Source organism: Chelonia mydas, chromosome 2 (genome assembly GCF_015237465.2).
Source record: "Chelonia mydas isolate rCheMyd1 chromosome 2, rCheMyd1.pri.v2, whole genome shotgun sequence".
In the NCBI taxonomy this organism is placed as follows: Eukaryota; Metazoa; Chordata; order Testudines; family Cheloniidae; genus Chelonia; species Chelonia mydas.
This window is the reverse complement of record NC_057850.1, coordinates 200,535,842-200,561,863: the sequence shown is the minus strand read 5'-3', so window position 1 is coordinate 200,561,863 and position 26,022 is coordinate 200,535,842. Positions and strand designations below refer to the sequence as shown.

Genomic DNA, 26,022 nt, shown 5'->3' with positions numbered 1-26,022 from the left:
CCATGGGGGTTTCCTTATATCATAAGTGACTTCATTCCCTCTATCACCTCAAGATGTCCTTCCCAAAAATCTTGCATTTTGTTCTTCTTCTCTGGAATCAACACTAACACCAAATCACCTATGTCAAAGATCTTTCTTTAGCATGCCTGTCATATTTCTGAGACACCTGACTCCTTTCAAACTTCTGTATAGAGACTAATTGTATAAAACAGGGGTAGCCAAACTTACTGGCCCTCCAAGCCGCATATGACAATCTTCAGCCCAGAATGGGCTGAGCTGCTCCCTTTTTTATCCTGGTTCCAGCTGGAGTATGCCCAGCAGGGATAAGGGGGCCTGGCCTCCTCAGCCCACAGAGTGTAATTAGCCCCTGCTGAACCAGTGCGGGGTAGGTACACACCGTTACAGGGATATTCCCCTCTCCTTGCATAACTTTTCAAGTCTTTTCTGTCAAGACCATCATATGACTGTGATTCACTCACCGAGTCTATTCTTTAGCCTTTAAAAACTCTCAATATCAATTTAAAACTTCTAATAGTGCTATAGTACGAGCTATAAACCCAGCGGACCTGTGGCATGTGAATCCTGCCAAGACTATACTGGTGTCTAAGCTGTCTGGAGAGGCACAGGAGAGTGAGTACCAACCTCAGGGCAGACTGTTAAGAAGCAGGCCACAAACCCCAAACTGGTTGTGAATTCTATACTTAGATTTCACCATCCACGTATCAAGTGTAAACTCTTCAAGCACTGTAACAGTCTTAACATGGAGTCACAGACAGTCCCCTTGGGTACTCCTGTCTATCTTGCCACTAGGGTTGCCAAATTTCTATTTGCAGAAAGCCAAACAACGCCAATTTGCCCCACCCGCTTCCCAGGGGCCACGCCACTGCCCCACTGCTTCTCAGAGGCCTCGCCCCCTACTCACTCCATCTCCCCCCAGTCACTCGCTCTCCCTCACCCTCGCTAACTCTCTCATTTTCACTGGGCTGGGGCAGGGGATGTGGTGCAGGCTCCGACTGGGGGTGCAGGCTCTGGGGTGTGGCCAGGAATGAGGGGTACATGAGGGGGCTCTGGGCTGGGGTCGAGGAGTTCAGAGTTTGGGAGGGGGCTCCAGGCTGTGGCAGGAGTGTGGGGGGGGATTTAGGTTCTGGGCTAGGAGTGCGGTCTCGGAAGTGGGGCCAGAATTGAGTGGTTCAGGGTGCAGGAGGGGGCTCTGGGCTGGGGCAGGGGTGCGGGATGGGATACCTACTCTGGGCTGGGAGTGCAATCTCTGGGGTGGGGCCAGGGATGAGGGGGTTAGGGTGCAGGAGGGAGGCTCAGGGCTGGGGCAGGGGTGCGGAGTGCAGGAGCGGGTGCAGACTCCAAGAGGGAGTTTGTGTGCGGGAGGAGGCTCAGGGCTGGGACAGGGGAGCAGGAGGGGATTCGGGGTGCGGGCTCTGGTTGGCACTCACCTCAGGCAGCTCCTGGAAACAGCGACATGTCCCTCTGGCTCCTAGGCACAGGGCAGTCAAGTGGCTCTGCGTGCTGCCCCCGGCTGCAGGCACTGCCCCTGCAGCTCCTCTTGGCCACGTTCCCGGCCAATGGAAGCTGTGGAGCTGGCGCTCGGGGCGGTGGAGGGGCAGCCCGCAGAGTCTCCCTGGCCGCCCCTGCAGCTAGGAGCCAGAGGGACATGTCGCCGCTTCCAGGAGCCATGCAGAGCTGGGTAGGGAGCCTGCACTGCAACCGGACTTTTAGCGGCCCAATCAGCGGTGCTGACTGGAGCCACCAGGGTCCCTTTTTGACCAGGTATTCCGGTCAAAAACCGGATGTCTACCAACCCTACTTGCCACCCAGGCAAGTTTGCCTTTTTGACAGACAGTTCCTTACACTTTAAAAAAATAAAAATCACAACAGTATTCAGCTTACTCCCAGTCCCAAAGGACCAGTCACTTATCCCAGGTCAATTGCACCTTAGATCCTATACCAAACAACACCTGCAGCCAATCCTATTATAGATTTAAGTTTCAAAAGGTGATAGAAGCGGCTGTAATATGAAAGTTCTGTATGTCCTCAAGGACTAACTTAAACGAAGCAGCTGGGGATCCCTTGCTTATGCATAGAAAACTTGCCCTTTCAAAGTCCAAGCAACATAGAGATCCAGTTTCTTCTTGTCAGGGATTTTTATTCCCTTCCCCCAGAGTTCATGCTGATGGGAGGAGTCCACAGGTATGTCTCCTCTTCATGGGTGGGGGGGGAGCTATTAATAAAGCCTTTGTTTTTTGATGTTTCACAATGGCTCATTTGATTTTGGTGGGCAGGACCTAACCCCTTCAATAGAAAGCCAGAATTTTACATGAATTAATGCTCCTTTCCTGTTTGATGACTTATACAATTACAGAGGTTTACAATGCAAACACTCAATATAACCTTATACCATGGGGTACAGATGTTATAAGTGAGATTACTATATGCAGCATCCTACAAGCACTTCATAAAGTCTAAACACTAAACACATTCTTAGAAACTTAACATCCATTTTAACAATGCTAACATGCAAATGAGCCAGACTGGTTTCCAGCTATGCATTTGTCAATATTCTGTTGAGGCCTAGGGGCCTTGGCATGAGCTGGCACTTGGTCTGCCAGAGTCATACTTAACACATTAGTTACAAAAACTTCTTTAACTTTTTTAATATTAGAATAGAGAAGTTACCATTTCATAGGTACTTACAGCACATGAGAAGCTGGCAGTACCCTTATTGTAACCCTGGACATTATGAGTACGAGACACAGATCACTTATGCATTGCACAGGAGCAACAAGATCTCTTCAAAACTGAAACAGAATTCTTTTCTTCCCAGACTGAAATCCCCATTACCCAAAACATCTAAAAAACTCAATGGAAATTCAGAAACTATTTGCAATCAAAACCATGGAGGTAGGCATTCTGTACACCATAATTTGTGGAGTAGGTAGTAGCAGAAAATGTACAATTGTTGGGAAGCAGACACCTCCAAAATAACTTCTGGATTAAGCAGAAGCCAAAGTTTATGGAATGTGAATCAAAGAGTTATGAGAAAATAAAATCTCTTTCCACTAATATGGGTCAACAATGAAGCAAATGTCATTCCTTATGCAAAACGTATTATAAAGTTCCATCATGCTTTCAAGGAGGACCATGACCCTAAATTATAAGGAATATGGTATCAAGTTCTATATTTCAGTTGCCTAATAGTTTTCATTAGGAAACATTTGACTTTTTTAGGGATGGTTTAACACCTCCAACGTTTGCAGATGTCTTTTGACATTCATCAGGAAGAAAAAGTCCTGGTGCTAGAGAAATGCCTTTTCTTTATCCTAGGGAATTCTCTTAAAATTTGGCTGAAAAAATAAAATTTTTAAAACTGCAATTTCCCTTCTGCTGTTTGCATAGTGAACACGATTTTGGCAACATAGCAAAATAACAGTTTAACATGAATATTTCAGTCTAAGGCCAGGCCCACATTGCCACAGAAGCAGCAGCACCAGCTGATACTGCACTGGGAACCCCAGGAGCAGACAACTTCCCCAAGAGAGGGAAGAGGAGAGAGAGCACTATACTGGGCCCTGCCTCCCCTTATGGACACAGAGCATGGCCCCACCCATCTCTGCCCCCGTGGGGGCACCACATAGGTAAAGAGCTCATCACCACCACCCCCACACAGAGTAAAGAAAAGAGAAAGACATCTGGACTGGGCTTCCCCTGGCCACCCCTTGCAACAAGCACATTGCCACAGTGGCCCTTCCTCCTACTTTACAGAAACAGCTTTCTCCTGCTTCCAACCAATGTATAGTCATTCCTGTAGCTCACGCTGTTCTGCAATGCTGAAGGTTCAGTGTTAAACCCTACCAACGATACACGATGGCACAGGTTGAACAGTTGCTCACAAGATAATTTTTTAAAACCTTTTTGCATTGAAAAAAGAGATAAGAATGTTATTTAGGTTGCAAAGTCAAGCATTCAAAAGTTAGGAAATAAAGTTGACTATGCAACTTAATTCATTCCTCTTGTGTGTATGCATTATCACAATCTTTAATTACATAATCACATACTATTTTTCTGACTTATTCAGTGTACAAGATAAATGCACACTGTAAAGTGCACCAATCTGGGTTATGAAGTGAATGAGAAAGTTTGTAGGATCTCTTCCTTTGTTGCAGAAGTTGGAAGAAGTGTGTAGAAAATGAGGCTAGAGACAACTGGGTGTAAAGGAATGGTTCCGCGGTTAAAGCAAATGAACGCCAGTCAGGAGAACTCAGTTCTATGCTGTCTCTGCAATAAGAACTCTATGTGCTTGTGAAAGTAGAATGAATTATACTGAAATTATAATTCATTAAAGAAATGCTACTTGAAGGGTTTGTTGAAATATAGTTGTCAGGAAGAGAAACATTAAGGAGTGTGAGACAATGGGTCTTCAAACTAATTAACTTAGAGCTCCTACTGAGCTAGGAGATTGGTAAACGTTAGTATGCAAATAAGATATGTATGTATATTTGTCAGTTTCTGCTTCCCTTTGTCTCTTATGTTAAATTGGCTTTGGCTTAATTGTATAAATAAGTTAGAATGAGCCTCAGAGAGGGGCTCACATATCTGGGTGCATTGGCAAAGCGCTTTGCTAATAAACAGAGTAGTCTGACAAATTATGTGAGTCCTGAATCTGACTTTGACATGCTGTTTTGCAATTTATATAGCCTGAACTGTTCATAGGTAGTCAGTCCCTGATTGTGTTTCTCTCCCTTGAGGTCTGATATACAGAACTGCTGAGCAGTCACAACTGCAACTGAAGTCAATGGAAGCACCTCTCTGACAGTAAGGCAGCATGGTCTGGAGAAACAAGTACATGGCTTGGAGACAGAGGGTTTTGCATTCTAACCCTGGCTCTCCAATGATTCAGTGTGTGGCCTCAGACATGTTTCTTTCTCAGTTTCCCCATGTGTAAAATGGGGATGATACAGAGATGAATTCATCAGTATTTGTGAGCCACTTGAACACTACATTAATAAGCACCATAGAAAAGGCCGAGACGAAAAATGCATTGCAGACTTTGGATGGTGTGCAGTAAATAAGGTAGGAGTTACTAATTTAATGAAGATAAAGATACTGAACCGCTGCCTCTTCTCTCAACTACCGCCTAGACAGTGGAGAGAATGAGGCTAGTGTCCTGTGCAAAAAAAAAATAGCGTGGGATCATATAATTAAAGACAGTACCATAAAGCACACACTGGGGTGTATGGGGGGGGGGGGTGAATAGAGATTGCTTGTGCAACCTCAGCTCTGGTATTTCCTAATTTTCAAAGTGCTTAACTATCAACTTTGCAACTTAAATAACTTTTAACACAGCTTTCTTGTATATGACCTGTATGAAGTATCTGTTGGTATGGTGGGGCACTGGTACTGCCAGGGTTAACTCCACCCTTTGGGCCAAGGAGGCCACGCCCCCTCGGCCCTGCTGGTCATGTTCCAGCTGGAGACCAGGTATAAAAGAGATCAGCCCAGCTCAGTCAGGGTAGACTGTTGAGAAGGGAGGATATATGTTGTATACTCCAGACTGGGAAATACTGAGGCCCTGGGTAGTAGAAGCCAGGGGTGCTGAAACCCAGGTGAATGCCCAAGCTCCTGCAGATGCCCAAGGGGTAATGGAGCTGCTGGGAGCCACACAGGCTGAGGAGCCCAAAGAACTTGGAGATGCCAGGACCACTGCACCAGGGACAGGGTAGGAAGCAGCACAGTACACTAGTCATTGTGCTGGGTGGTGTCAGTGTGTTTTGGATGGGTTTCCCTGCTGACCCACTGGTGAGCACACTTGCCACTACCAGGACCCTGAGCTGGGATCTGGTGGAGCAGGGAGGGCCTGGGTCCCCCTACCTGGCTGCCACCCACCCCCAGGTTGTGGCCAACTCCCCTGACTGGCCACTAGGCCACACAGCCCTGAGAGGGCAGTCCTATTGACTTACCCCTAGGCCACACTGTACCAAGACCCAGGATGATTGCCAAGATTCAGCTGTGGGGGAAATAACCCTCACCCTGCTCCAAAAGGGGATGGGTGTGCTTGCCCTGTGACAGTTGGGTTGTTTAAATAACCTGTGTGCTTTTTCTAGAAAAAATAGGATAGGAGTGAAGTTTTCAACTGAATAGCAATCGATGCCCTCAAGGCTTTTTCTCCCCACCACAAGTCAATGGACAGACGTGTCTGTAATGGTTAATGAGACAATATCTGTTATTACTCACCCCCTTGTCCCTCAGAATTCTTAAGTATCCTGTCTAACCAACTGAATAGTCTCTCAACTCTACACAAGTTTTATTATGCTCAAAAAGAGCTAGGAGATGAACAATGTTAAGTATGCTTTCCCTCAAGTACTCTGATTAAACCAGAGTGTGAATGGGGGTTGGTGTATTAAACTGTAAATATGTCTTCCACTGTAACTTAAAGATCTAGATATTGTTCTTGTTGTACTAAATTTTAAACTATATTTTAAGAAAAGTTTAAAAACACACATCACTTTGTCCTTAAACTTGTTTACTGAAGATAGTACTTGTAAAGAGTACAGCTTCATTTCACCATAGAAGAACTGGTTTCAGAGTAGCAGCTGTGTTAGTCTGTATCCGCAAAAAGAAAAGGAGTACTTGTGGCACCTTAGACACTAACATTTTTAAAAATCTAAAAAACTGTAACCCAAGGGTATTTTACAGACTAACTAGGTATTTATCGACAGTCAACTTTGCATTTCAGTCACTATAATCAATGAGACCCTCCATGTACAGCTGACCCCCAGACTGTACAGGAGAGGCCTCAGCTGCCTCTGCAGCACTGCCTCATTGAGCCTTATAGAAGCCTCTTCAAGCAGTCTGTGCTGGGGGAGAGAGTGGAGACTAAATAGGATGGGCGGGGGGGAAGAGTGCACATTATTAAAAGAAATAATACAAACTCAGACTGTATTGTCTCATCTGTAGAGATCTCATGGGCAGCCATGTCCAAGAGGAGTTCCCAGCAGCACTTCAGGAGGGTGGAAGCTGCAGGTTGTCCAGAGGCAAAACTTTCATGAGGATGCCCCTGGGTCCCCTCCTGTAGAACCTTGTGGATCCCTGGAAATTTTCCAGGTTTGGAGCCTGCAGCCTATTCCGAGGGGGGTGGGGGGGGCTAACAAACCTGCCCCTCCTGCCCCTGATATTACAAGGTAATTTCATAAAGATTTCCTTCCTCCAGAGGATTTTACTGCAGAGCAAAGGGGTTCTAGGCCAATATTTTTTACAAAGGTTAATTACACTCAGACACCACATAGCCTTAACCTTTCTGAGTCTACTTTGCAAACCTGCCTCCTTAACATTAAGCACCTAAATAAGTAGCCTGATTTTAAGTGGTACTGAACTAAAACTAGTGGGAGATGTAAGTACTCTGTCCCTGTGAAATTCAGGCCATTTCTTCAGGTGCCCAAGTGTGGATTTAAAGCACTAGAATGTAAAGAATATGGTCTAAGTGTCTTTACCACGGTCATACGGAAGTCTGTCATAACCAGGAATAGAAACAAAGTTCTCCAGTGCTTTAACCACTCAAACTGAAGCTGTTTTTTCCAAAGCGAATTAAAAAATCCTGAGTTTTGAGATGTATAACTTACCCCAAATCAGTAACAATAAGCTATTTAGTGCTGGGGGGAGAGGGAAAAAGGAAATCAAGTACACTAGTGTAAATCTTACGCATAACAAAGTATGCCTCAAACCATTCTAAAGCCTCTTTTATGTAGACTATTGCTGGTCATCTTCTGTGGTGAGAAAGTATTCCTTAGTAGTCAGTTCATCCCACTTCATCATGTCCATATAAACACCTACATAGCCACACCATAATCTCTCTTACATTTTATTGAAACAATATGTGATGCACCAACACAGTAACATTTGAATTAAGCCAGGTGATCTAGGACTATATTGTTTTCCTATGAACTAATATATTTTTCTGTTTTATTGGTTTTGGGACATGTTTAAACTGCCAAAAGGATCTCTAGACCAGGGGTGGGGAACCTTTTTTCTATCAGGGCCACTGACCCACAAAAAAAAACAGTTGTAGGCCACACAGGGGGAGGTACAGAGGCTTGGGGCTCCCTGCCTGCCAAGGCTCCACGCTGCTCCCAGAAGCAGCCGCCATGTCTGGCCCCTAGACAGAGAGGCCAGGGGGTTCCTGGCCAATAGGACCTTCAGAGCTGGCAATGGGGTTTGGGGCAGCACGCTGAGCTTCCCTGATTGCCCCTGCTCCTAGGGGCCGCAGGGACATGCTGGTAGCTTCCGGAAGCCGCACGGAGCCAAATGGACTTTTAACGGCCTGGCAGCCCTAGCTTCCCCCTGCAGTGGGGTGAAACAGTGCCCACAGCTCCAGCCCCAGGGGGGCGCCGAAGCTTGGGGCTTCTGGCCTATGGCGCGGAGACTTGCCACGGGCCAGATGAAATGAAGCAGCGGGCCAGATCTGGCCTGCAGGCCGTAGGTTCCTCACCCCTGCTCTAGACCAACAATGTTCCTCAAAGATTTAGATGAGGTACCTTTCAACTCACTGGTTAGGATCCAGCCAAGGTCAGCAGTGACCAAATTTTGGTCACACGATGGCTGCTTCACTATCCATTCATTCCAATATAAGCCCCTAATTGGTGGACAGGTTTTTACATCACTGTTCATATCCTTAGAGAAAAGGAGGGTGAGGTAACATCTTTTATTGGACCGACTTCTGTTGGCGACAAAGGGCAAGTCTAACTTACAGGGCTACATCAACACAGTTGCACTGCTATAGCATGTCTGGTGAAGATGCGCTATGCCTTCGTGAGAGTGCTCTCCCACTGGCGAAATTACTCCACCTCGGCGAGAATCATAAGCTATGTCAGCGGGAGAGCATCTCCAGCTGTCATAGCACCGCTGTGGACAGTGCAAAACCTGTGTGGCTCGGGAGCCGGAGGCGGTTTAACCCTCCGAGGGACATAAATGGCACCGTAGACCTGCCCAAAGACAAGCTTTTGAGCTTTCACAGATCTCTTCAGGTCCTGGGACCAACATGGCTACAACACTGTTAGTACCCTTGTCAGTTTCAGCAAAGGGGCCAGGCATCAAAACTGGCATGAAGACTGAAGAACCATCTCACCCCTAGTTTCTCTCTCCAAAATAAGTGAAAGCACATTATTGAGCAGTTGCAGGAAAGTGTGCAGAGACACATGCATGTACATGTTTGAATATTATTTGTAAATATAATCTAAGCAAACAATATGTAAAAATGGAAAATCAGGAATAAGTAGACAGAGTATATACTGTGTGTGAGAGAGCGAGGAAGTAAGAAGCAGACCTGTCCTTCCTCATTTCAGATGTACTGAAATAGAAGGCAGAGAGATATTTTATTTTATTTTTTTTAAAAAAGAGCATAATCAAAGTAAACAGATCCTGCGGGGGAACTTTAAATACAGAAAAAATAATTGGGAAGGAAAAGATTATAAAACTGCACAAATGAGGAGTGGCCTTTTCACCATTAAATGAGAAACTACTTTCAGAAATACCACAAGCCCCTAAAATAAAGATATATATTTTTTTTAATTTACAAATTAAAAAAAAACCATTTTTTGGCATCACAGATTCTTACCACCCTGCCACCTGCACCACTACTCTCCTCTCAGTCCTGTAGTCTCCCCTTCCGATCACCAACACTCCCCCCTGCTGCAAGCACCACACTGGAAGCGTGTGATGACAAGCAAATACAGAAACGAATCGATCCATCTAATAAATGCAAAATAACCCACCATTCCCTGAGGTGCAGCTGCCACCCTTCCTTCCCACCCCTTCTGCTCCCACCACACCTCCTTCCCACGCCAGCCCCCCATGTCTGCTCCTCTGCCCCAGGCCCCCCCACCTCCTGGGAGCCCCCTCCCGGGTTACCTGCCAGGAGGCTGACGATGTCCTCGGGGAGGGCGGGTGGGCTGCGCATGCTGAGCGAGGAGGGCAGGGAGGGCAGCTGCTGGCCTCGGACCCAGGAGGGAGGAAGTGACAGCCCCGCCCCCAGGCTCAGCAGGGGGAAGTCATTGAAACCTCAGGAGCAAGACGGGGCGGGGCTGCTCGCTCCTCTCCTCTCTCCGCTTCAGTTCGGCCGCGCATGCGCCTCCGCCTCGGTCAGGCTCAGGGTTGTGGCGTTACACCCGCTGCTCGGCTCCCACTTAGCCCTGCCCCAAGCGGAGCTGGCGAGGTCCCTATCACGTGACCACAACTGCCTCCATTTTTAATGTGGGCATCATGTTCAAAGAGGCCTGAGCGGAGGAGCCGTCCCGCTATCCTAATCAAAGATGGCGCCCAAGCCGATTCATTGGCCTGCCGCCCGCTGGGACGGGGCTTCCGTCGCTGATTGGTTCATTGTTTCCGCTCCCTCCCCCCGCCCCGCCCATAGCGTTACTCGGGTCTCCCGCTTTGCCTCTCTGTGCTCCGCCCCGGCTGTAAAGCGCATCCCGCCAGGCAGAGCCTGACCGCTCGCTTAGCCGCCCCCCAGGGCAGGGGGCCGGGAGCCGGGGCGAGAAGGATAGAAACGGGGGAGGGGGGAGGAGAATGAGCGGGCAGAGGAAGAGGGAGGCGGGGGTAGGCGGGGAGGGAGGAACAGGTGCAAGGGGGGAGGCAGGTGCGGGGCAGAGAGGCAGGAGAAGGGTGCAGTGCAGGAGAGGAGGCGGGGGGTGGGGAGGGAAGGATGAGCAGGGTGCAAGGGAGGAGGGACAGAGACTGACCCAAATTGTAATCTACATTTCTTCACTCTCTGTGCTGGATTGGGGGATGCACAGGCATCTCTGCTGAGAAGGAGGAAGAGAACAACCATTCTGACCTTAGGCACAATCCTAGACCAATGGCTCTCAACCTTTCCAGACTACTGTACCCCTTTCTGGAGTCTGATTTCTCTTGCATACCCCCTCCTCAGTTAAAAACTACTTGCTTACAAAATCAGACATAAAAATACAAGTGTCACAGCACACTATTACTGAAAAATATCTTACTTTGTGATTTTACCATATAATTACAAAATAAGTCAATTGGAATATTAAATATTTTACTTACATTTCAGTGTATAGTACATAGAATAGGGATTTAAAATGTTACCCAGTTAACCAGTAAGCATTAGTGTTACCGGTTAACCCGCCTTAACTGTTAACCCCCAGGGCGACCGCCCGCCACAATCCCAGCAGTCCTGTGCTGGCCAGCTGCCCCACCAGATCAGAGCCGTCCCTTGGGTTGGGCGAATCAGGGCGACTGCTCCAGGTCCTGTGCTTTGGGGGCCCCTGCAGGCCGGTGCAATTGTCTGGTGCGGTTGGTCCCGGAATTCATAGGTACAGGAACTATGGGAACGTGTGACAGGGGTCCCAGCTGGCGGCCCCATGCGACTGGGGCTCTGCCCAGCCACTGATGCACAGGGGGCCTCCAAGCCTGCAGGGGCTGATTTGTCCTGGGCCCCACACCCGTATAGGGATGACCCTGCCACCGACCCCACCAGCCCCACGCCGGCCTGCGCCCCACCAACCTCAGCAGCCCTGCGCCGGCTGGCTGGATCAGCCACGCCAGCTAGACAGAATAGCCCCCGTCACGCCGGCCGGCCAGCCGAAACCAGCCCCAGCCCCGCTCCCTTTAATCGGTTAATCGTTTAAACTATATAATTTTAAACGGTAAACTTTTAAAACTATATTTACATCCCTAACATAGAACAGTCTGTGAAATAAGTCATTTTCTGTATGAAATTTTAGTTTGTACTGACTTTGCTAGTGCTTTTTATGTAGCCTTTTGTAAAACTATTCAAATATCTAAATGAGTTGATACACCCCCTGGAAGACCTCTGTGTACCCCCAGGGGTATGTGTACACCCCTAGTTGAGAACCACTGTCCTATAGGTTCCCTCTTCCCCTCTTTCTTTCAGCCCCAGGTTCAGATGCTGCTCTCAACAGTTTGTGTGTTCAAAATTGGGCTAGACGTCTTGCAGGAGCAAGATCCTCCCATCACCACTATCATTTCAATGGGACTACACATTTACTTAAAGCCAAGCGTATGTGTGTATGAGACCTTGCAAGATCAAAGCCCGATTGCCAAGAATGTATTTCTCTGCACTTGGGGGATTGGACTCAGTATTGTTTCAGTGGTTCCCCCCACACTTTAATTACACAAGACAGCTCATTTCAGTTACATCTGGTTTTCAGAGCTGTACAGCTTTATAGCCAGCTTGACTGAAGCACAACCAGTTAAGTAATTGGCCCGTCTAATGTTGCACAGTGACTTTAATCTTCTAATTTCAAAATAAAATAATGTGTATATATGGATCTTACCTTTATATATTTGTGCTGATGGTTAATAAATACCTATTACTCTTCTGCCATAGGCATATTTGTGTTTTGTTCATTTTTCTACAGTGGTGAGAATAACTATTTGTGCTTATGTTAGTGGATACATTTCAGATGTGCAGATTTGGGAAGTTGACATAAGGATATAAAGAACAGGAAAGGGGAATGCAGTCTAATGTGTTTGCCCTTCTTGGATTAATCTTAATCCCACTTTCTTTTGTTGACTTTCCCACTCTGTTCCTTTCTTCTCCAGAACGAGGCTGAGCATGGCACTTGAACTCCAATGTAGTTTGTTTTGAGTTCACTTTTCCTGGTAATTTATTCCATATGTTTTGTCATTGTAGGAGTTTTGCCTAAATTTCAGGGAATAAAGTAGACAGAAATTAATTACCTTTTATTATTTTCTGTCCTTTGCGTCTCTCCCCTGAATTCGAGATACTCTTGTCCTTGCACAGACTTTCTGCTTGCAATATATCTTTGCTGGCTGACACTGCACCTATGATCAGTTTATGACAGAAGTGGCTTATTTTTTAATAATTATTTTTGGCAAGAATTGTGATGCAGGCTCATTTGTGTCTTGCTGATTTCCTGAATTATCCTTAGTTTACTAATTTTTAAATATTCCCCTGATAGGAAGCATGATGCAAAACAGATCCAGGCCTTCAGGAAAACGTATCTGGGTTCAGAGCCACTTCAACCCATTTTCTGAGGATTCCACAGCTTTGTGCATCAGGGAAGCTGGCCTTTGGCCAATAAGGGGTTCTTGACATATAGGTTGTGACCTCGTGGGGATCACAAACAAGTTTAAGTGGAGTAACCACCCTCCCTCTTGCCTTTTTGGTTTAAAAAAACAAAACAAAAAGGTTTCTAATCCTTATAATTGCAGAGAGATGCTCAAAAATGTGAAATCAGTGTAAACTAATACTGTAATGCCTGCCTAAGGCTGCAGTCAGCCTGAAATAATCAGTCTAGGAAGTGTGAATATCCCCTTTCATCTCAATCAAGGCCCTGTGGATTCTGCAACCCTGGAATTTGCTATTTTCCAATGTGTCATGGCAGTCAGCATTTTTTCCATGGAATTTGCCATTTTTCTGCGGCCAGGCACCTAAATCTTTGTTTTTCAATAGTGCAGGAGATAAGCCCTGCCTGTAGCTGCCTCTTGCTTTACAGCTTACTCCTTAAGAGAAAGTTAATTGGATTATAGTACATGGTCCCAACACAGTTTCATAGAGGCTGGCAGCAGGGTGGTTGTGACCACTGTATTTTTTCCCTCTATGCATTCAGTTCTTGCAGCCTGTCTTTCTCCTCTGGTGGATTCAAACTAAAACAGCTTGTCAGCTACCTTGATACTTTAAAAGAGCTCCCGTAGAAGCTGGCAAAGGATTCTGGGGAATGTGTACAGCCCCTAAAAGGAAGGACCACTGAACCATTTAGAGACCAAACCACATCCATCTATGCAGAAGAAGCCCATGAAAGCTCATGGGTTTACAAATTCAGAAAATTGTTTTAATAAAAGACAATACTGTAACCTGGAAAGCCCCCTGTACATTAGACGTGGGATCACTGCATATTGCAAAAGCTAACAACCCTCATATACTTGAGGACACATTGATTGCACCCAATGCCTCTGATACAAATAATGCTCTGTTACAATCTGCCACTGCCAGTGAGGCACAGCAGTTCCACTCCAGCGTTGCAATCAGTTGACAAATTCATGATATCACTGCAGATGGTTGAGAATAGCCATGTAAAAGTATGCAGAAGAGTTGTTACTTCATACTACAACTGGTTGAAACTCTAGATGTCATCTTCTGCCTAATATTTTTCCAGTATAGTTGAGAACAATCCTTACAGGATGACTTTGTATTTCGTTGTCCCCTGATGGCCATGCTACAGAGGAAAAACATTCCTGAAGTTTTACAAGATGAGTTTGTGCAGCTGGGTTGCATTGGCATAGCCATATTGGTATTTGTACTGATAGTGCCTGAACGTGACAGGGAAACAGCGTGGGCTCGCGAACGGAATCCAGTCCATTGCATCCCAAGCCATTTGGACACACTATTCAATGGGTGCTTTGATGGTAAAGAGGATGCTAATGGAACGGAAAAGTACTTGACGAGACTGCATAAAAGCTGAAAAGTTGGTACTTTGCTAAGGGATGACCACTTGGGGTTATCTTCTATGTTTGAACAGGGCCTAGCACAATGGGGTCCTGGTCCATTACTAGGACTCCTGGATGTCATGCTTGTACTAATTAATAATAATGCATGCATCTGCTATTTTATGTGAAGAAATGGGTGCTCAACATCACCAGCTTCTCTTCCACACCAAAGTTTATTGGCTTTCATGTGGCAGTGGTTTAATTGCTTGTTTGAACTCACAGAAAATGCAAGGTCTTTTCTTGGTGAATGTGGCTCTGCCCTTACTGAATACTTCACTCACTGATCAGTATTGGCTTGCTCTGAATTCTTCTGTCAATGGACATGATTTGAGTTCTCAGCTTCAGGATCACAACTCCCAAAAGGATCCCTAACAGGAATCAGAGAGTTATTGTAGGAATATAAGCCCACATTAGGACTGAGTGAACTATGGTTTTAAATTGAGTTTGGATTTTTAGCATCAGTGATAGGTCCAAAGCATGTGGTTAAGGAGAATGAAATCACAAGAAAGAAAAGTTGTTTGTGGTAAACTTGTAGTGATTCTGGAATTACCAGTGTTATTTAAGTTTGGGGCTAAATAATAGAAATAAAGAAAACGTTAATAAGTGGTTTGAAATATTTAGTCTGGTAATCAGGGGGAAAAGCTTGAAGACGGCAGACTGTAGCCCTAAATTGCTTCAGCTGACTTTATCTAAGGTCTAATAACCAGCAATGACATCACATGTTTGCTACAGTTTATAAAAAGGCAAAATTTTACAGGGTTTTTTTCCTTCAAGCTTTTCTCTACCCCTTTGGAGTCATGCCATGATGGGAGAGCATTTCCTGGGCCCAAATTTGTACTATGTATTTTGACCAGTGCTTATAACTATATGTTTGCTAGGGTATAGAGTATAGATATATGTATGCTTGTTTTTGTAGTTTGAATGTAACCAACACCAGGTGGCCTTTGAACTAATAAGAAAATGGTTGTGTGGAAACTGAGTCATGGTAAACCTTAATAAACTTATCAGGGAAATTATTTCCAACTGTTATGACCACTCTGCCCTTCCCATATTGCTAAAAGGGATGGGGACTCCAGGGAGGTCCAGGTTAAAAAAAGGGCAAGACCTATATCTTAGATCACTTACTACAGGCTACATTTTGATAAATGACTGAGGCATTTGGGCTGGTTCTATATTCACTATTGTTTTAACCTTTCCAAATAAGTCCATATTTCATCATTACTTACTTATGCCAAAACATTTCTGGAAAAGGATTGGTATTTATGTGATCAAAAATATAACATAGTGTGCTTGTGTTCAATAACTGTGAATGTTGTTCAGTGAACGTTGGATAACTTATCTGAATCTGAATATTTCCTGCACCACCCAACATCACTTAGCGCATATGCAAAGCTCTTCCATCCCTGTTGATCATGTTGCTTGCTGGAATGGCTAGCTTGTTGTGTTTCTGTAACTAAAGTTGTTTATGAGGCTAGACTGTTGGCCTATCACTCAAACCCCAACCTGGGGGACCAGTGGACTGCTTTTCATCTGATCCCTACCATTTGACTTGTCTGGCGTAGGTGACCCTACCAGGAGTTAAAACACCTACTAGCATAGCTCTTGGAATTATTGGAACACTCAAGCTTTCTCACCACATCAAGGTGCACTCTACAAGGAAAGGGGTATCATATGGGAACATATGTCCCTTTGATTTTGATTTTTACCTGTACATCCATTTGTTTGAGCAGGTAGTATGTTTATGCATGATTCAAAAAATCATTTCCCACTATGTCAGCAGGGATTAAGTACCCTATATGTCAACACCAAGCTCAAGTATGGCCCCTTTTTAAATAAACTTCACGCAAGAATGCTTGTATGAGAGTTCCATTCCGATGCTGCCTTGAAAGAGTTTTCCAGCTTGGTTGATTCAAGGAGAAGGATGAAGTCCCAGTAGTTATGACAGGTTTCAGAGTAACAGCCGTGCTAGTCTGTATTCACAAAAAGAAAAGGAGTACTTGTGGCACCTTAGAGACTAACCAATTTATTTGAGCATAAGCTTTCGTGAGCTACAGCTCACTTCATTGGATGCATACTGTGAAAAGTGTAGAAGATCTTTATATTTTTTCATGCTTTGTGTGTATATAAAAAGATCTTCTACACTTTCCACAGTATGCATCCGATGAAGTGAGCTGTAGCTCACAAAAGCTTATGCTCAAATAAATTGGTTAGTCTCTAAGGTGCCACAAGTACTCCTTTTCTTTTTCCCAGTAGTTAGTTTCAGCACAGATAAAACACTTATAGATGTCCATGGGCATTTTGTCGTATTAAGTACTACACAGTCAAGCCAAAGATAAACTTACCAGAAATCACATAGTGCCTTATCATGCTCATCTTACTCTTCCAAGTAATTCCACTGAAGTATGGGTTTAATTGTGTGATTAAAAGGTGCAAGATTCAGCCCATGAGTCCAGTTGCTCCTGCTTTTATCTAGGCCTTTGCTCTTTGCCACTTTCAAAGTGACCCACCAGTGAAAGGAAAACTGTACTTATGCCCTTCTCTCATGAAGTATAAAGTTGGGTTGAAAAAAAAATATACATAATATATAAAGTAGGGGAATGGGTGGGAGAAGGTTCTGTTTGATTCCTGCCTTGACCCCCAAATCAGAAATTCAGTGTCTTGTGTAACTTTTCTTTTAGCCCCTATATAAAATATCTAATGAATATTGTGGAGTAAGGAGATTTTCAACATCCTTGTGGTTTGTGAACCCACAGCACATCAGCAGATTCTCCAGAAAAAAACAAGGAAGATTATCCTTAACATTCCTGTACTTCAAAAGTAAAATGAAGCATGCAGAAAATGTAGGCCATCTTTAATACCATTTTAAAGTGTTATTGTAATTTTTCTATCTTTCTCACCTGTGATGCACCAGAACATTTTAATTTTCTTTTAAAATGTATTTTGGAAACAAAGTAATTACACTTGTAACAAACCTCGTAACCAAAAGGGTATTGTCACGCTCTTAATTATGTATTCTTTTTTGCTAATCTCTTCTGTTTTACATAGCACAGAAGGGCAATCCCCTTTTAAAGTTGCCCAAGCCTCACCCCCAAATTGCACAAGAAGCAGTAGCTATGTATATGCTGGGGGGAGGGAAGGGAAAGAGGTTTCCAGAATTACAAAATATTTCCTGTGTAATGCTATATCTTTCTGTTTTCAGGGGGAAAGGGTGCGTCACTTTGGTTTGGTTTAAAGTGGACGGTGCCAAATTCAAGGGCAAATAAACACTAAGCTTCCCTTCTTATTCCTGATGATTTTTCATCTATGTGTGCTCAATACTCACGTTTTTCATTTCTGCATTTTCTAAATTTTTTTATTTGCAATTGCTGTAAGCAGCAACAAACCATCATAATATTCAAATGAAGCAGCTACTTTTGCTGTCTGAGTTCAACATTGTTATTGGGAAACATATAAATGAAAGTCTGCTTCAAACCCACCTAAACAGGATTCTGATCAAAGTGAGACAGATGTATACGTTAGTTTCTTTCAGTGCAGTCCTCTTTTCTTTACAACAGAAACATCATCAGTTACCTTCTTTTAAGTGGTACATGGATATATAAAATACCATGTAAAATAAGAGGCGTTGGTTATCTCCAGAAGAAATTGTATTCATTTCTATTTTATTAAAATGCTATATAGTTAAACTTCATTTCAGATGGTTCAATTTAAGCTGTGAATTATTACTGTGTAAAATAGGGAACCTTGGAAAATTCTTGATGCAAATACAGTTTATTTATAAAGTGTCTTCTGGGATGTCACGTGGTTTATAGTGAGTCTACTCAATTAATAAAATAGCTTTTCTCAGCAAGTATTTCTAGTGTAATGTCCATAAACTATAGTGCACTCAAGGGTGCTAAAAGTATTCAAACTTAGTCAGGGCAATATACTAAAGAGAGAGCAAACAGTTGCCAAAACCAACATCATGTCACCTTTTTGTATCTTTTCAATTTAATTAAAAGCTCTGAATACAGAGTAACTTTTATCTGTCTTGTAAAGGAAAATGCAAATGCTTAAATAAACCATGACAGACAGGTTTTCTAGTTTTTCTTATATATGCTATTATATACATATACATTCCATGTATATGGCCCCCAGCATTGTAGCATGTGAGCATCTCACAATCTTGAATGTATTTATCCTCAGAACACCCCTGTTCAATAGGAAATGCTATTATCTCCATTTTACAGATTGAGAACTGATGCCCAGGGAGTCTAAGTGATTTGCCAAGGTCACATAGGAAGTGTGTAGAGGAGCAGAAAATTGAACTTAGGTCTTCCATGTCCTGGACTAGTGCCCAAAACCTAAGGACCATCCTTCTTCACCAGTTTTATTATTTTTCTTGACGACTTCCTTTTGCATGGTGTGACATACCTGGGTACAGTCTTGGCTAATGAGTAGCTCTGCCCCCTTTGCTCTGCATTCTTGGGTGTCTTATGATGCCTTGCTGAAGGAGTTCCCACCTGAGCCACTCACAAACACCCTTCCAGCACACAAACTCCACCCTGAATGTTTGTGTGTAACTGCAGTCTAGTAGTCACACTTAGGCCTTGTCTACACTGGCAAGTTACACCGCAGAAAGCTGCTTTACTGCGCACTAACTCCCGAGGTGTACACACTGCCAAGCCACTTAGTGCGCAGAAACTCTTCAGTTGCAGCGTTGCAAAAAAACCACCTCAACGAGAGTCGTAAGCCTTACAGCACAGAGGGTCCAATGCTGTATTGGCAGCATAAACACGTTACAGAGCAGAAAGCAATCAATTGGCCCACGGAAGTGTCCCATAATCCCTCAAGTGGCCACTCTGCTCATTGTTCTGAACTTGGCTGCCCTGGAAACATGTGTCCCTCCCCTTTCAAAACTCCATTGCTGACAGCCCTTGCATGCTGTGCTGATCTGCTCCGGGACGCAAAGCAAAACATTAATGTGGAATGCTTGTGCTGTTGAACACAGAGGCAGGGGTGTGTGTGTGTGTGTGTGTGTTAGAGAGAGAGAGAGAGAGTGAGAGAGAGAGAGATTGCTGTGCACAGAGCTGGGGAGGGAGGCAAGGGCTGATGTCGGGGTTCCCCCTTCCCCTTGCCTTAGGACTGGTTGCTTCCTGCTACTATCTGAACTTACAAGACAGCATGCTGACACACTCTCTGTTCCCCAAAATACACTCTCTCTCTCCCCCCTCTCCATACACACACACACTCCCCATCACACACTCTGCTCCCCCCATTCAGTTGAAAAGCAGCTGGCAATGTAGTATGATGCCCATGGAACAATGGAATTGGGAAACCTGCATCATGTGATGCTGTGCCTGCCCCATGAGGCATTGCAAACCCTTCCCAAAGCACCCTGCGACCAGTTGCACAGTGGGATAGCTGCCACAATGCACTGCTCTCTTTGCCATTGCAAGAGCTGCTAATGTGGATGCGCTCCACCATCCCAAGGCTCACAGTGTGTACATACAACAGCAGTTTAATTCCAGAGCTTTAATAAAAGTGTTATTACTTGTTGTGCAGAAACTTGCCAGTGTAGACATACCCTCAGGTTACGCTCTGGCTCTCACCAGCCTGGGTTATACTGCAGCGTGACCCCAACACACTCCCTGTCTTAGATTTCCCCCCAGAAATGTTTGTCCTGTACTGCCCAGCCCTCACATGGGCAATACAAGTTTATATAAAGTCTGCTATTTCTTTAATAGAAATAATATTCACACAACTTGCCACCCCAAATAGAGTTTCTCAAACACTTCAATTTAAACACAATATGGATTAGATAAAACAATCAAATAAGTTTATTAACCATAAAGAGAGAGATTTTAATTGAGTGCAAATAATGAGGCATAAAAGTCAGAAATGGTTAGAAGAAGAATAAAGATAAAACACAACTAAAGCTTAACTTAAACTATGTTAAATTCAAAGCAAAGTTTTCTCACCACATGCTTTCATTCATCTTATTGATTAAACTTCCTAGGTCAGAGTCCTTCTCCCAGAATCCAACAAATGTGTCCTTTGTTGCTTCAGGTGCAGTGAATGCGATGGGCGGGGAGACAGAGAGGAGGTGCCTTGGGGTGTTTGTTCCTATTTTTTTTAGTAGTTTCAGTCCCCCTCTTGAAGCATATTTTCAGCAGGGTACCAGGAGACACAAAGTTTATAGGGAAGGATGGTTCCCTGCTGCTTTTTTCTCATCTGTTAGAGCTTCTTTTGTTTCCCTTCCTGCTTGATGACTCTGTTACCGCTTAAATCCAAATTAAGCAGAGCACACATTCCTTTGTCTGAGATAGACCTGTTTGCCAACCTCAGTTTGGAACATGTATTAATAACACCATACAGTGCAATCTTATAACTTTACATACAATGTTGCCACACATATTTTATCAGGACAATAAACACCAGCAAATTATCAGTTTTCAAATGATACCTTACAAGGCATACTTTGTATGAACATTATTACAATAGTGTGTAGGGTGTGACTAGAGGTGGTAAGGGGTATCCAAAGCAATCATTTATTTACTCCATCAGACACCACTGCCTTTGGACCCTTCATCACAAAAACCCTTGTTCCTGAAGAGGGCTGCATATATTTCACATCAGAGTCTATCTGTGTTATTCTGAGCACCAGCCATTAGGGATTGCAGAGGAGAGAAATCTGGTGCTCCTTCTTCTGTAGGGTCAAGTATGTGCTGACTCTTTTGAGTTCTTAAGCCTCACTTTGTGAATTTTAGTACCAACTTGTATCCGCACAGGCCAACACAATACACCACTGCTAGATTGCCAGGATAGTCTCTATTACCACATCTGTGGCTTCTGTATTTTTAAATGTGAATTTTATGCCAACAAAATATAATGCCTGACACCCTGATTTCTTCTATCTAGTTACAAAGCAGTTTCCGTTCAAGCATCATCTGTACAGGTTTCCCCACATTGCCCTAATGGTGAATGTCAAGGTTCCTTCCCCACTCTGAACTCTAGGGTACAGATGTGGGGACCTGCATGAAAGACCCCCTAAGCTTATTCTTACTAGCTTAGGTTAAAAACTTCACCAAGGTACAAACTTTGCCTTGTCCTTGAACCCTATGCTGCCACCACCAAGCATGTTAAACAAAGAACAGGGAGAGAGCCCACTTGGAGACGTCTTCCCCCAAAATATCCCCCCAAGCCCTACACCCCCTTTCCAGGGGAAGGCTTAATAAAAATCCTCACCAATTTGCGGTGAACACAGGTGAACACAGATCCAAACCCTTGGGTCTTAAGAACAATGAAAAAGCAATCAGGTTCTTAAAAGAAGAATTTTAATTAAAGAAAAGGTAAAAGAATCACCTCTGTAAAATCAGGATGGTAAATACCTTACAAGGTAATCAGATTCAAAACATAGAGAATTCCTCTAGTCAAAACTTTAAGTTACAAAAAGACACAAAAATAGGAATGTACATTCCACTCAGCACAGCGTATTTTACCAGCCATTAAACAAAAGGAAATCTAACCCAATTCTAGCTAGATTACTTAATAACTTAACAGAGTTTCTGAGACTGCATTCCTGATGCTTACCTAGAGTAAGTCAGCAGTGTGCGTGCTCAGAGCAGAAACTTAAGCACCAAGAGAACTTTAACTCTGAAAAACTTAGGTGTTGAGTGAATTTCAGTGCCTACAGGGTTCGGTGGGAGTTTTGTGGATTGCCGTGGAATAAGAACTGGGATTTAAGTAGCTAAAATAGGGACATAGGTGCCTCAATACTTTCATGGATCCTAGCCCAAATCCAGCCTCCTTATGTAATAGCAAGGTTTATTGGTATAATACAGAAAATAGAGAGAAAATCACAAAATAAATGATAGCTAAACACTGGCAAAATGAAACTAATATTGTTATACATATCCCCAGGTAGGCAATATATTCAGATTACCCAATATGGATATATTACATATGGCACAGCAGAAAAATCCTTGACTAAAAGTTACTAATTCACCTAAATGATTTAGGAACCTAAATCCTATTGACTTTCAATTAGATTTAGGCTTTTAAGTGCCTACGTCACTTTTAAAAATGTGACATAGCTGTATAAATCACTAATGCTTTGCAATGCAGAGTGGAGAAATGCCTAAATACCTTTAAAAATCTGGGCCTGGATTCATAGTAATTACATAAAGTTCAGATATTGGGTACAATATTACCAGTATCTGGATATCTGGTTTTTAATCTACCAAAAGAATAAGTAAAGGAAAAGACTAACTCACCTATCATATTGTCAGCCTATTGAACTTGCTATGGAATTTTAAGCAAGGATGGAGATTTTGATAACCATTTGTAATTGTGCATGTGGGGGATAAGGTTAGTAAAATTCCATGCTTCAAGGCATATGATGATCACAGCAACAAGGGTGACAAGATAGTAAGTTTGAAAAATTGGGACCGGGGGTGGGGGGTAATAGTCACCTATATAAGAAAAAAGCCCCAAATATCGGGACTGTCCCTATAAAATTGGGACACCTGGTCACCCTAACAGCAACATCATCCAATTGACTGTGAATCACAGGGTTTATCTTCTTCCTCTGAAGCACAAAATATTTGCCACTGCCAGAGGAGACAGGATATTGAATTTGATTACTCAGTGTGGTCTGATCTAGGTTGGCCAATCCTATATTCCTACAGAAGTTTATGGAGATTATGTAAAAAGGACTAAACATGGAAAGAATGGTGTCATGTAGTTTTTTATAAATAGAACAAATCACTTTAGGTGTATATTTTAAATAATAAATTACCATTCAGGTAGGTAATACAAATCCTGACAAAAGTAAAAAGTGAATTTAGGCAAAACATGGATGCCTATAGCTGAGTACCTATATTTATATTTTAGTACCAAAATGACGTGCTTGATTTTCAGAGGTGCAGAGTACCTACAGTTCCCACTCAAATCCAGGAGAAGCACCTCTGAAAATCAGACCTTTGACCTAACTGAATTTATGAGAGGATAAGACTGTGTCATAAAGCTGAAGTTTTAAATTCCATTTCAGATTTTAATACATGTCCTATTTTCTCATAAAACTTTTTATCCATGAAGCACTGCTGCTATGGGGAGAGGGAAGGGAGGGAAATGACTGAGTAATGTCATTTGGGTCTGAGCAACAGAACCACATTTAGAAGAGAGCATTTTGCTTGCATACATGCATTCTTAAATCTGTCAGGGGAGTCACATACTTCCCTCATAAATCTATAATGATAGCACCATTACACATAATTGTTTGTGGTTTTCTTTGGTCAGCAAAGAGAAAAGTGAAGTAAATGAACATATGTACACCAGCATCATCCACCTTATATATCTTAAGATATCTTGCAAAAAGAAAAGGAGTACTTGTGGCACCTTAGAGACTAACCAATTTATTTGAGCATAAGCTTTCGTGAGCTACAGCTCACTTCATCGGATGCATACTGTGGAAAGTACAGAAGATCTTTTTATACACACAAACCATGAAAAAATGGTAAACACCCATTTTTTCATGGTTTGTGTGTATAAAAAGATCTTCTGTACTTTCCACAGTATGCATCCGATGAAGTGAGCTGTAGCTCAGGAAAGCTTATGCTCAAATAAATTGGTTAGTCTCTAAGGTGCCACAAGTACTCCTTTTCTTTTTGCGAATACAGACTAACACGGCTGTTACTCTGAAACTTAAGATATCTTGTAAGGGCATATCTAAATAGTTCTGTATATTTAAAACCACAGTCTTATTTGACAGGATGATTTCCCAGGTAATAATCAGAATTTTCTCTTTTATGTCGGGTCCAGAAGGCCAAAAGAGGAAGGAAGCTTCTATTTAAATTCAATTTGATAAAGAGATATTGGTGTATACTATGGGAGGCAACTGGGGAGGGGGGTGCGGAAAGAGAATTGTCAACTTTAGAAACTTAATTTGAACCCATAGAAATTCTTCCATTACCAAAATTATGGGCCTGACCCTTGGGTTCATGCTACCTGCATTGCAACATTCCAGTGGTACCCTCATCAGCTCTCCAGTGTTAGATGCATATTATTCTGGAACTAGTTACCTAGATCCTGACCTTCCTAGCCATATTCCACAAAGTGGCATAAACTATGAGTCAAAAATAACATTTCCCTCTATTATTTGCCATTGTTTATCCTCCTACAGTATTTAATTTAAATTCAAACTAGTTCTCCTCTGGGAACTGAACTAGAACATGGTTAGCTGGCCAGGTTAGATTGAGCCTGATTCAGAAGTGTATGCAAGACCTGCTTCTACCAAAGCCAATAGTCAAGCTTCACTGTTAACCTAAAGCTACCACTTATGTGTTAATTTTTTATTTTTCTCCCTTAAATATTCTTGAAGTGAGGCATGTTACCACATACTTAATCATATTTTCTATTAGTGGAGAGGTTCCAGGTTCAATACATCTCTTGTGTAGGTTGCCCCAGCTCAGCAGCATTGCATTTTCTCACCTGATCCAATGAAAGCCACTCCATAAGTGCCAACCAGGGAATATTCTCTGGGGGTTTTGTAGGGCAAGGCACCTGGGGGTGCTGAGGATGGGAGGAAAAGATGCTCTCATTGCAAATTATGCTACCACTTACACCCCTATTTACATCAGTGCTGAATGTGGCCCTCTGATTATTATTATTATTTTTAAGGAAAAGGGAGTCTAATCAACTCTACTTTTGAAGAAAGCTTAGTCTCAGTAAGTTCTTGAAATTATGTCTCCTTTTCACTCTACCGAAAAGCCAAGCTGTTATTACCTCACTACTTTTTAAAGTAGTTCACTTTATTAAGCCCCATCTGTGAAGTGAAAGGGAATACAATTGTTGAAGTAAGCTTCTTCTCACTTGACAGGTTGCAGGTTACAAATTTAATTATAATGACATATACTGACAATTTCATAGGATAATCCTCCGATAGATACTGTGCTGCAGCCAACACATGTTAACACCTTTTCTTGGTATACTGATTAGAACAGAAACAATATCTTCAGTGCCGTGGGCACATTAGAATCAAGACAGACAGTGGTGGTAAGAGAAGGAGGTGGCAACTTTCTTAAAATTAAAGAGAATAAACACAATTTATAGATGTAGGAAATGGGTAGCTGTTCCTTGCAGGCTACATGGTATCCAGTCTCTCCACAGGTCATACATTGTTTAGATAACACGGCAATAGGCACTATTTAAAAACATTATATAGGCCAAGTAAAATTAAAACACCTGCATAATGTCCCCACCCCCACAAGACCTATACCAGTTCCTAGACAAAAAGACAACAAAAAGACTTCAAAAACAGACTCCAACGAGAGACTGCTGAATTGGAATTAATTTGCAAACTGGATACAATTAACTTAGGCTTGAATAGAGACTGGGAGTGGATGGGTCATTACATAAAGTAAAACTATTTCCCCATGTTTATTCCCCACCCCCACCCCCAGCACTGTTCCTCAGACGTTCTTGTCAACTGCTGGAAATGGCCCACCTTGATTATCACTACAAAAGGTTCCCCCCTCCTCCCCCCGCCGC

General features: G+C 43.2%; 1 protein-coding gene across 1 annotated transcript in view; it reads right to left on the bottom strand.

The window, feature by feature from the left end:
• The window catches only part of SKAP2 (src kinase associated phosphoprotein 2), a 148,305-nt gene extending 138,088 nt beyond the window's left edge, over positions 1 to 10,217 (bottom strand). The window contains exon 1 of the mRNA XM_027826323.3: positions 9,913 to 10,217. Coding sequence (XP_027682124.2) covers positions 9,913 to 9,961 — 49 coding nt within the window. The 5' untranslated portion in view covers positions 9,962 to 10,217. The remainder of the gene's footprint in view (positions 1 to 9,912) is intronic.
• Positions 10,218 to 26,022: the final 15,805 nt, after the last annotated feature.